The following is a 12,852-nucleotide window of genomic DNA, read 5'->3' on the forward strand; positions in this document are numbered from 1 at the left end:
TTAAATGCAGTTTTCCATTCATCACCCTGTTTTATACGCACAAGGTTATACGCACCACGAAGATCTATCTTGGTGAACCAACTAGACCCCCTAATGCGAGCAAACAAATCAGTTAACAATGGCAAAGGATACTGAAATTTGACCGTGATTTTATTCAAAAGGCAATAATCAATACAAGGTCTCAGGGAACCATCCTTCTTAGCCACAAAAAAGAATCCCGCACCAAGAGGGGAAGAGGACGGGCGAATATGTCCCTTCTCCAAAGACTCCTTTATATAACTCCTCATGGCAGCATGCTCCGGCACAGATAAATTGAAAAGTCGTCCCTTAGGAAACTTACTACCAGGAATCAAATTTATATCACAATCACAGTCCCTATGAGGAGGTAGAGAACTGAGTTTGGGCTCCTCAAATACATCCTGGTAGTCTGACAAAAACGTAGGGACTTCAGAAGGAGTGGACGAAGCAATTGACACCACAGGAGCGTCACCATGAATTCCCTGACAACCCCAACTTGACACAGACATAGCTTTCCAATCCAGGACTGGATTATGAGTCTGCAACCATGGTAGACCCAACACGACAACATCATGCAAATTATGCAATACAAGAAAGCAAATCACCTCCTGATGAACAGGAGTCATGCACATGGTCACTTGTGTCCAGTACTGAGGTCTATTTGTAGCCAATGGCGTAGAGTCAATTCCCCTTAGTGGAATAGGGAATTTTAAAGGCTCCAAATCAAAACCCCAGCGCCTGGCAAATGACCAATCCATCAGACTCAGGGCAGCACCTGAATCTACAAAGGCATTAACCGGGTAAGATGACAGGGAACAAATCAGGGTAACAGACAACAAAATGAACTTAGGCTGTAAAGTACCAATGGTGACAGATTTATCAACCTTTTTTTTGTGCTTAGAGCATGCTGAGATAACATGAGCTTAGTCACCACAGTAAAAGCACAACCCATTTTGCCGTCTATAATTTTGCCGTTCACTTCTGGTCAGAATTCTGTCACATTGCATAGATTCAGGTGTCTGTTCAGAAGACACCGCCAAATGGTGCACAGGTTTGCGCTCCCGCAACCGCCGATCAATCTGAATGGCCAGAGTCATTGACTCATTCAGACCTGCAGGCGTAGGGAACCCCACCATGACATTCTTAATGGCTTCAGAAAGACCTTCTCTGAATTTTGCAGCCAGGGCACACTCATTCCACTGAGTAAGCACCGACCATTTCCGAAATTTCTGGCAGTACACCTCTGCTTCATCTTGCCCCTGCGAGAGGGCCAATAACGCTTTTTCAGCCTGGTTCTCAAGATTAGGTTCCTCATAGAGCAATCCAAGGGCCAGAAAAAATGCATCCACACTGAGCAATGCAGGATCCCCTGGCGCCAATGCGAAGGCCCAATCTTGAGGGTCACCACGCAAAAAGGAAATTATAATCTTAACTTGCTGAACGGCATCACCAGAGGAACGAGGTTTCAAAGAAAGAAACAACTTACAATTGTTCTTAAAATTCAGGAACCTAGATCTATCTCCAGAAAACAACTCCGGAATAGGTATCCTAGGCTCAGACATAGGACTGTGAAGAACAAAATCCTGAATACTTTGAACTCTAGCAGCAAGATGATCCAGACTGGAAGCCAAGCTCTGGACATCCATGTCAGCAGCTGAACTCAGAGCCACACCAAGATTAAGAGGAGGAGAGAAGCTAGCACAGCAGCTAGACACACGGCAACAACAAGAAAAAAAAATTTTCTCAAGGCTTCTTTTCTCCTGCTTCTGCCATGCAATTAACACCTTCAGGGCCGGCTGTACTGTTATGATCCCTAGTGGCTGGGGATCACAAATAGACCAGCAAGTGAATAAACTAAGGACAAGCTCTAGGGAGATGGTAACTGGACTGATCGCAAATCTGAACCTATCCAACACAAATAGAGGTAGCCGGTGAACGTGCCTAAAAAATTCCTAGACGTCTCGAGCCAGCCTGAGGAACTAGCTACCCCTAAAGAGAGAGATAGACCTTGCTTGCCTCCAGAGAAATAATCCCCAAAGATATAGAAGCCCCCAACAAATATTAACGGTGAAGTAAGAAGAAGGCACATACATAGGGATGAAATCAGATTCAGCAAAAGAGGCCCACTAGTACTAGAAAGCAGAAAATAGAGCAGGGGTCTATGCGATGAATAAAAAACCCTTACAAAATATCCATCCTGAGATTTCAAGAACCCACACACCAACTAACGGTGTGTGGGGAGAAACTCAGCCCACTAGAGCAACCAGCAAGCGAGGAAATTACATTTTAGCAAGCTGGAACAGAAAACATGATAAACACTGCTGATCAAAAAATGAGCAAACAAAACTTAGCTTATTCTGGATGGACTGGGAGCAAGGTAGTCAGAAGGAATCTGAGTAGCACTGATTACATCGACAGCCGGCAACAAGAGGAAGTAAAACAGAGCTATATAGGAACCTCCCAGAGGATAACGAACCAGCTGATAGCCAGAGACCAGCAGGATAACAGACAAAGCCACCAGGGGGAGCCCAAAGCAAAAGTCACACCATACCACCAGTGACCACAAGAGGGAGCCTGAACACAGAGTTCACAACAGGGAGCACAACAAGGACACACATCATGTCAATCTAGCTTCTTGTCCCATTTTGTAGGGGCACGCAGAGCACCACTCTTGAAACCAGACCGGTGTGAAAAGGTTTTTGGAAGGACAGCAGATAATGCTTCCAGTCACTTTGCCAGCACCACCCTGTCATATGTAATATGACATACTAGCTGTTTCCAGCCAGCTAATGCTCGGCACGCTCATTGCTATCTAATTAACGCTGCTGGGTAATGTGTGGCGATGGAGCATCGTGTGGTAATGTGTGGGGACGGAGCCTCATGTGGTAATGTGTGGGGATGGAGCCTCGTGTGGTAATGTGAGGGGGTGGGATTATGTGTGGTAATGTGGTGGGAAGGTGGGATTATGTGTGGTAATGTGGTGGGGGGTGGGATTATGTGTGGTAATGTGGTGGGGGGGCAAGATTATCTGTGGTAATCTGTAGTTGTTAGGCTTCCTAGATCCATGCATCTGCTTGTCTACCCTGAACCCGTCTGCTCCTACCTGCCTGTGCACTTATGTCCTTCAGCTGGTCCAGCCCACACCTGCCAATGCTTTTCTGTTCCGCAGCCAGTCCCATTTGCACTCATGATTTCATTGATCCTACAGTGCCTGCCTGCATTTTTCATTACTCCTTCTGGTGGTATTAGCCTACCCACTCTAGGGGTCAGTTGCCACCCTCTGTAGATCAGCCCTGGAGTAGCACCTGGTGCCTCCTCCTTGTCTCTCCTTGGGTTGCAGTTTATGTCCTGCTGATACTTATCTGAAATGGGATTTATTAGGCCACCTAGTTAATCCCCTCCAGGCTTTCCGAGCAGTACAGCACAATGGTTTCACCACCTTGCCCGTTACAGTCTCCATCTGCTGGGTTGGCTGTAGTGGAAAGCGTGTCGGTCTCCAATATAGTAGTTCTACTCTGTTGCAATTGATGCCACTTTGTTGGTGTCTGACGTTAATTTCTGGAAATGTGTAGACTCCTGGTTGGTCCCTTTCATTTGTGTTGCCTGTTTCAGTAAGCCTTGGAAACTGGCAGGCCTCCACTGACTTTGAGTCAACTACCCATGTTACTATCATTAGATTTTTATGACAATACTAGTCTATGAAACTGATATTTGTGCCACCTGTGTGTGACTGAGGATGAAAGCAGACTAAGCTGTTGCATACACCGATTCTTCATCCACCTCATCTTAATTTAACGTTCAATTCAATGGTGTAAATGCTGGCTCAGATCCCGATACCTTATGCATGGCTAATGCCATGCTAAAATTTGTACTGTGGGTGAATTGAGGCCAGCTTCCTGGTGTCTGCCCCTCATTTGATGTGTTTTGGCACCTTTTGGACCCATTTGAAGTTGTTGCATATGAGTTTGTTTTTGCCTCCCAATGACTTGAATGGCGTTCCGCTATGTTCATCAAATATTTGACAAATTAATTGTCGAATATTGCAAATTCGGCTATCGCAATCCAAACCAAATATTGAAATATTCACTTATCTCTAGTACTAACCCCTGGACTTGATGTCAGCTAACATTACACAGCTGACATCAACCCCAAACCTATTACTCCGATTGTCCATGCAGCAAGGCAATCAAGAAGAGTCAAGGCTAAGCGCCATTTCTGGGCTGGCTGAGGGCTGGTGTTATTAGTCTGGGAAGGGGCCAATTTGCATGATGCCTTCCCAGGCTATTAATATCAGCCACAGCTGTCTGCTTAGCCTTTGCTTGTTATTAAATATAAGGGGGATCCCATACATCTTTTTTTCCTTTTTTTCATTGATTTATTAGCTAAATACAAATACAGAAAACTACTCAGGGAAAGCACTGATTACATATCTCACTGACATCTTTCTATCCATCTATTCTATCTATATATTTATTCTATTCTGATGGTTCAGGTGGTGAATTTACTGTACTTGTGAATTTACTGTACTTGGCTGATGAGATGTCGGGTTTCGTTTGAGATGTTTGTGTAAAAATCCGGTGGCACAAGCATGGTCTGTGTGCTGTGCAATTTTTTTTTCTTGCATTGGCGAGTCTCATCTAATATACGTGGCCACTCGCAGCAAACTGATTTTTTTCTCAGTCCGATCAGATCTGAGCTGAGAAAAAAATTGCAGATGAGCAAGGAATCATAGAATAAAATTAGTCAGAGTGCAATACTATTTTTTATCGCTTTGCACTTGTTTGATTTATACGCAGATGAGAATAAGCCCTAATGGACAGTATCTATTCTCACCTATTTTATTACTTCATTTTTATATTTGCATTTAGTCACACTTCCAGTCAGCATGTACATTCCCATGGTGTAATGCAGAGAAATATTGATTACGTAGTTGTTTTTTCTTCTGTTAATGAGTAACCCAAATAACATGACAAATGGCGAGAACTATAAAAGAGTGACTTTCTTCACCTGTGAATTATTCACCAATATTTTCCATCTCCAAACCCTACAAAATAACATTTCTTTGAATTTTAATAGAACCAGATACCTATAAGCATGAACTTTAGAGGTATCCTATCAATTTCATTGATTCTTCTCTGTCTTCTCTTGGGTAAGTCATCAGTTAAGGTAGTCGCTGGAATTATTTTTTTGCCTTTTATCAATTAATTATACATTTTACAATGTAGAGCAGGATAGTAAAATTGGTTTAGAATACTGTATATGCATCCAATAATTAATGAGGATAAAAGTTAAAGTAGTACAATGGAGATCACCAGTACTGGTGGTCTACTGGTATATACAGTATTTTAGTAATTTCTGTACAATTTCAGGTAGCACAAAGAGTACCACTGCTTCCACTGAAGAAAGAGAGGTAAGAATCATACTTTTAATGTAAGCTATATCCTTCTTATTATCTTTTCACATGTAAACTTGTTTCATTACTGTAGGTATATAATTAATAATAAGCTAATCAATAAAGTTGTATTACTATGAATTACTGTAATATATCTTGTACATCATGCATTTAATAATACATTGACTATATTGTCATCTGTATACATGTATTGTTAATTATAATTTTTAATGTACAATATAAAATGATTTAAAAAATAAAATGTATTTTATTACTGAGAAATTACTAATAATTACTCAAAGGAGACTCACATTGGCCTACAAGTTAAGTTTCTTACATCAAATTTATCTGAAAGAGCAAAAAAACATATTTTAAACGCTCACTATAATAGATAGTATTGTAATGACAGAAGTCTTTTTACAGCCTAACTGTGATGTAGGCGCATCATCAAGATGCCCTCGTAACTATGATCCTGTATGTGGAAGTGATCAACAAACATATGACAATGAATGTCTGCTCTGCATGGAAAAGATGTAAGTACAATTATTTTTCTCTTCATATTACACCTTGCCGTATGTTCCAGCACACCAGCAAACATACTGTATATTATTGAGAGTGTCTCATCCAAGTATATATCATTAGAATAGATTATTAATGTGAGATGAGTGGGGGCCAATACCTGTACTCCCACTGATCAGCTAATATCTGCTAGAGCAGTGTAGTGAAAGAATAGGAAGTAATGTGCAGTACCAGGGACAAGGGCACGAAACAATGTACGGAGCTATGGTGCTCCACTCCATAAACTGCTTACATTCAGCCAACGCTGCAGCAGATATCATTGACCAGTCAGCGTGTCAGGAGTCAGACCCCACTGATCTCATATTGATAACCTTTCATATGGATACTTCATCAACATTTTATCCCCTTACAACCTTTTTAAAATATCACATATATGAAGTTAATGATGACGAGAAAGACACTCCATCTTGTCCAAAATATTATCCTTCACTTGTCGAGAAACACGTATGGCTGAAAAAAGCTTTATCCATCTACTGAGAAGCAGGCACCAACTTGGACTAAAATTCAGGCCTGGCATTTGAAAGCACACAGGCCCATGCCCCCCTCTCCCTACCCTAGATGGGGGTCCCTATTACTAATATTACCCTGCCTGGAGGAAATTAAATTTTACTTCAAGACCTAGATTTCCAATAATACTGATATATAAGATTATTTATTAATAATAATACTAATAATAATAATAATACAATAATAGTGAAATATAACAGATAAATAACACCAAACCATAATGTATTACCAGCAAATACAGAAATGATAATTCCACTGTACAGGTCATTCGCCAAAACCACTGTACTAGGACTGATATTAACACCATATAGTGACCATACAATGGTAATATCAGTTCTACACCAGTGCTCTGTATACCATGTTTGTATATACTGCACAGATTTTAACCAGTAACATTGTAGTAATTTATTTTTCCATTTCTTCTCCATTAAGCCCAGACCGCCATGACCACTTTTTCCACTCATAACTTGTCCCTGCAAAATGTAACACAGAAACGTCTTTGGCTTATTGCTTTGCAGCCCTCGCCTCACATTCTACAACTTCTAAGCAAGCCATATACAGTATATCCTATAACCAGTGCCCTATAAATAATGTCTTCTCTGTAAAAGTACCCTTCTTTTGTGTCTCGCACAATAACAGTGCTGTCTATGCCTCTACACAGTAATAATGTTCCCTTTGTACTTCCTCATAGTAATAATATCCCCTTGTGCCCTACCTTAATAATACTCCCTCTTGTCAGCTTATATTAATGTAAATTCAACAAATTCTCAATATGGGAGTGAGAAAAACCGAGGCATCCATAAGATACTAAAAAGTCCAATATTTTATTAGAAAAAAATATTTTTACATAAAATTTGATTAACCAACGGATTAAATCAATACAATGGAAAACTTAATTAAAAACAAGCAGCAATGGGCAAGAAATGAAAAATAAAGCTACTGCATAGCCTCTGAACAATAAGAGTATTCTGGTATAATTATGACCTTAAAATCTCCACCTATTAGACAAATATGGTAATTGCAATAAAATACAAAAACTTGCTGCAGACCTATGACAGTCAAAAATATACTTATAATCATGATCCTCAGTGATTCTTTAGTGTAACAACAATGCCTCTAAGCTGGGACGTAGAAAGAAATCATGGGACACCATAACAAAAGTCCTTTAACAGCACATAAGCGCTGTCACAGAAGGACAAACATCCCAACTTTTCAAGATACAGGGAGGAATTTATATTGCATCATCTTCTTTTAGGCCCCCATATGGGAACCTTAAAATGCCACTACACAGTATAATGTCCCCACATTCCTATACCTTATGATTGCACCACAAACCCAACGCTCCACAGCAACCCACTCAGTAAGATGGTCACCACAGCTCCCCACATCAACATAGTTTGATATACACAAAAGCTTCCAATAAAGATTGATGTCCACCACAGCCCCCCAATAGAGTAGGCTGGTCACCAAACAAGGACTTACAGAGTAGGCTGGTCTTCAGGTAGCCCCCAAGACAAATGATGGCCTACACAGGTTCCCATAATGTATGATGGTTCTCACACAACCCCATAACGTATAATGGCAACCAAAAAAAAACCCAATCAATTATGCTGCTTTCCACACAGTGCCATATTAGATATGCTGGTCCCCGCGCAACTCACCTTAACCCTTTACCGACATCGGGTGTAATAGTATGCCAATGTCGGTATCCCTCCCTCTGATGTGGACTCCGGCGGTGAGCCCACATCTTTCCGGGGACATGTCAGCTGTTTTGAACAGCTGCTATATGCCAGCAATAGCCGAGAGTGGAATTGCGATCCACCCGCAGCTATTAGCTAGTTAAATGACGCTGTCAAATGCTGGCAGCGGCATTTAAATGGAGCTTCCAGCAGTCGTGCCGGAAATCCGCACACCGGTGACCTGCATCAAGTGATCGCGGGTCAACGGTGTGTTGGCATGACAACCTGAGGTCTCCTGGAGACCTCTATGGTTGTCATTGCTGGATTGCTGTGAGCCCCACCCTGTAGTCAGCGTTCATAGCAAGTCAGCAATTCTATTATATAGAGGCGATCTGAGCATCCCCTCTATGTAGCAGAGCCGATCGAGTTGTGCCAGCTTCTAGTCTCCTATGGAGACTATTGAAGAATGGCAAAAGTAAAAAAAAATGTTCTTAAAAATATTTAAAAAATTAAAAAATATAAAAGTTCAAATCACCCACCCTTTCGCCCCATTCAAAATAAAACAATAAAAATAAATCAAACCTACACATATTTGGTATCACCATGATCAGAATCACCTGATCTATAAAAAAAAGAAAAGGATTAACCTGATCGCTAAACAGCGTAGCGAGAAAAAAAGCCAAAATGCCAAAATTACTTTTTTTGGTCACCGTGACATTGCATTAAAATGCAATAACAGGTGATCAAAAGATTGTATCTGCACCAAAATGGTACCATTTAAAATGTCAGCTCGGCACACAAAAAACAAGCTCTCACCCAACCCCATATCATGAAAAATGGAGACACTACGGGTATCACAAAAATGTCACAATTTTTTTTTTCTTTTTTTAGCAGAGTCTGGAATTTTTTTTTCACCATTTAGATAAAAAAGAACCTAGACATGTTTGGTGTCTGTGAACTCACAATGACCTGGAAATCATAATGGCAGGTCAGTTTTAGCATTTAATGAACCTAGCCAAAAAGCCAAACAAAAATCAAGTGTGGGATTGCACTTTGATTGCAATATCACCGTACTTTTTTTTTCCCATTTTCTAATACAATCATGGTAAAACAAATTATGTCATTCAAAAGTACAACTCGTCCCCCCAAAAATAAGCCTACATATGGCAATATTGACAGAAAAATAAAAAAGTTATAGATCTTGGAAGGAGAGCGAAAAATGAAAGCGCAAAACCGAAAAAGCTCCGGTGTTGAAGGGGTTATAGGATGTTGGTCCCCAGACAGCCTCTATAATATATGATGGTGCCCACAGGACCTACCCTAATGTATGATGGCCCCACAAAGCCCACCATAATGTATGATCACCCCTCACACAATAAAAATAATGTATGATGACCCCCACAGAGCCCCACATAATATATGATGGCCCCTACACAGCATCCTATAATATATGATGGCCTCCACATAAACCTCCATAGCGTATGATGGTCTCAGCGCAGCCCTCAAAAATGTATAATTGCAACCCACACAGCCTCCCATATTGTATAATGGTCCCCACACAACAGCCCATAATTTGTGATGGCCCTCACATAGCCCATCCTAATGTATGATGGTCCCCACATAGCCCCTCGCAATGTATGCTGGTGAAACACAGCCCCCATAACATATGATGACCCCACACACCCCACATAACGTGTAATAGTCCCCACACAGCCCTTCATAACTTATAATGGTCACCACACAGCCACCCATAATGCATGGTGGCCCAACAGAGCCCCCCAAAATGTATGATGGTTTCCACACAACTCCATATGATGGCAACCGCAAAGCCCACCATCGAGTATGCTGCTTTCCACATAGTCCTCCATTGAGTATTTAAGTATGCTGGTCCCTAAACAGCTCCCCCCTTGTCTCCCATTACATATCCTGGTCCTCACACACCCCCCTTTAAAGGATATTGGTCCCCACATAGCCCGCCATAGCAAAAGATGGTCCTGACAGAACCTGCTATAATGTATGATGGCCCCACAAAGCTCTCCACCAGGTATGATGGATGCCATACAACCCCATATAATGTATGACGGTCTCCACACAGCATCCCATAAAGTATGATGGCCCCCACACAAACCTTCAAAATGTGTAATGGTCTCCAAACAGCCCCCAATAACGTATAATGGCCACTGACACAGCCCCCATATTGTATGTGATTAGGATTGTAGCAGTCATTTACTGACTAGACTCTCTTCTGCTTCTCCCAATGACAAATTAAAAGAAGCAGCTGAGACTTTAGTTGGAACATGACGGCAACAATACAAATCATAAACTTGGTATCACTTGACCACCCATCTGCATGAGAATACTGGGGAACATCACACACTGCCACTTTGCGGCAGTCTGTGGTCATAAAGAATGGTGGCAGACCTTCTTTCTCAGCCAAGTAAATCAGATTAAAAGTTTAATTTAACTGGAAATGAAACTGTGGCTGCACGTTTATGGAAGTTGTGAGAAGAACAACACCTGGCTGTTGGAATGACCTTGCTAAACTATTAGCAGTATGTCAGTAATGATGTGAATAAACAGCTTATACAAATTCTGAGGATCTCATGTTTTTGTTTACTATCTTTTTTGTCTTTTTTTCCAGAAAGAAAAATGTTCACATTAAGATCAGCAAAAATGGAAGATGCTGAAAATGTTGTTTCTATTACAAGAAAGCGATGTTCTCCATCATTTTCCTTGCTATGTTCAGCCTTATTTTTCTCTGAATTTTAGAGAGAATATTTCATATGAATGTGATCCTTGCAAATAGTCTCCAGCTTAGCTAAAAACTATTGTGTTGCGAGTAGAAAGATAAATGCTGTTTTTCAGTTAGGAACAAAAGCCTGATTCATCATTGTCTTAGCACCTGCGTTTGTCTAGCTTTGTGCCCTTTTTTTTGTTTGCACCAAATTCATTATTCTATTTACACCTTTTTTTGAAGTCTTTATTATGTGTTCTCAAATCTTTGCTTTTTTTGGCTTTGTGTGTGGAATTCCGAGATTCCAGATGTTTCCACCTGATTAATCAAATGAGACAATTTAAAAAGTTGCAAAATTTGGCACAACTCTACTTCAGCCATGCTCTGGTGTACTTTTGAGTATGCCAATACTTTAGGGCAATTTTTGCGCCATTTTGCTAAATTTGTAATTTTTGCAGCAAAAATTTGCAAATACATTTCAAGACACAAAAATAACCAGTTATCACTTTGCACCAGATTCTTGAATCACATGCTCCATTTTTAAGAATTTGGTGCAAAAAACAGCAACTAATACCAGAAAGCAAATAAAGGAAGTGACTTTAAAAAATATGTCAATGAAGAATCTGGGCCAAAGTCCTTATCAGTACTAACATACATACTCCAAATATTCTCAAAGATTTCACATTGCTAAAAGTAAGCACAGGAGTTAAGAAGTCAAGAATGTTGGTAGTAAACTGTAATAAAAGATTTTGGGAACTGATGCTTTACTTTCAATATATTACTAATGGCTTTTGTTTGCATGTGTAGTAATTAGACAGTTCAATCATAATAGTAGCTTTCCACATTTACGATAAGGTTGGATTTCTGGAGACTCTTTGTGTTTACCTAAAAAAAAAAATATATATATATATATATATATATATATATATATATATATATATATATATATATATATATATATGTCATGTACAGTAGGTGAACATTGCCTGCTCATAACCCATAATAATATGGCAGCACCCACAAAGACATTCAAGTACTCACACAGAGATGCACATGACTATGTCTCTACCAAGCCTAAGCCCAAGACGTTACCACCAGAGATTAGTGAATCAGTTGACAGGACCCAGGTCAGACTGCCAGGGCAAGCTGTGTACTGCTTCCTATCTTACGGCAGTCACAGCTCCTCTTTTGGTTAGCTTGTGTGACGCACACATGACATCATGCCTGAAGAGCCCCAGCTAAATGGAGTTGACGAATCATGCACACTGCTTCTCCATTTATTCTTAATGGGAGAGTTGAAGATTACCAAGCACTGCTCTTGGCTGATCTTCAATGATCCTATTAGAATGAATGGAGAGGCACTGCTCTGCTCTTTCACATCGGGATCTTCAAAGCCCCAGCTCTCAGGATCTGTGGGGGCCATAGCAGTTTGACCATAAGAGATCAGAAAGTAATGCCCTATTCTATTTTACAAGATTAGGGGGTGTAGGGATGGAAAGGGGCTACTTGGAATAGTGGACAACCTTTAACAATAGAAATATTTTAAACTCTATTATTTATTGCTCATTGCCTAGGCTACCATCTACTGCATTAGTTTAGTAGTGGTGGGAGAACATGGGCTTTGCTTATGAACAATATTAGCTCCCAATCCTTTTTGAGTGGCACTGCTTTTCACTGATGCTACCTCATATACGAGTAGTGTGACAATGCTACTAGGCTGAAGTACGAATTAAGCAAGAAGCTGGGAAGCGGTGTGCTCTTGGCTAAGCAGTTGAGAATTAACCTATAAAATGACAGCATAATGTCTACCTCTAATGATTGTGTAGTCCTTCTGGCACCAGTCTGAGAAGAAATGCATGGAGACCACACCGACTCAATGTACAATCTACAGAATGAGTTCTGTGCAAAAAGATGTAACAATTGTAATCCTGGAACAGCTGTTC

The 12,852-nt window shown here is 40.5% G+C and overlaps 1 protein-coding gene across 1 annotated transcript; it reads left to right on the forward strand.

Annotated features, from left to right (window-relative positions):
• The first annotated feature begins 5,042 nt into the window (after window positions 1-5,042).
• LOC143773829 (serine protease inhibitor Kazal-type 1-like) lies at window positions 5,043-11,668 on the forward strand. The gene is made up of 4 exons (XM_077261167.1): window positions 5,043-5,167; window positions 5,388-5,428; window positions 5,834-5,943; window positions 10,817-11,668. The coding sequence occupies exons 1-4, from the start codon at window positions 5,113-5,115 to the stop codon at window positions 10,860-10,862; spliced, it is 252 nt and encodes an 83-aa protein (XP_077117282.1). The 5' UTR covers window positions 5,043-5,112; the 3' UTR covers window positions 10,863-11,668.
• The last annotated feature ends 1,184 nt before the right edge of the window (window positions 11,669-12,852 follow it).

Source organism: Ranitomeya variabilis, chromosome 5, assembly GCF_051348905.1.
Source record: "Ranitomeya variabilis isolate aRanVar5 chromosome 5, aRanVar5.hap1, whole genome shotgun sequence".
Lineage (NCBI taxonomy): Eukaryota > Metazoa > Chordata > Amphibia > Anura > Dendrobatidae > Ranitomeya > Ranitomeya variabilis.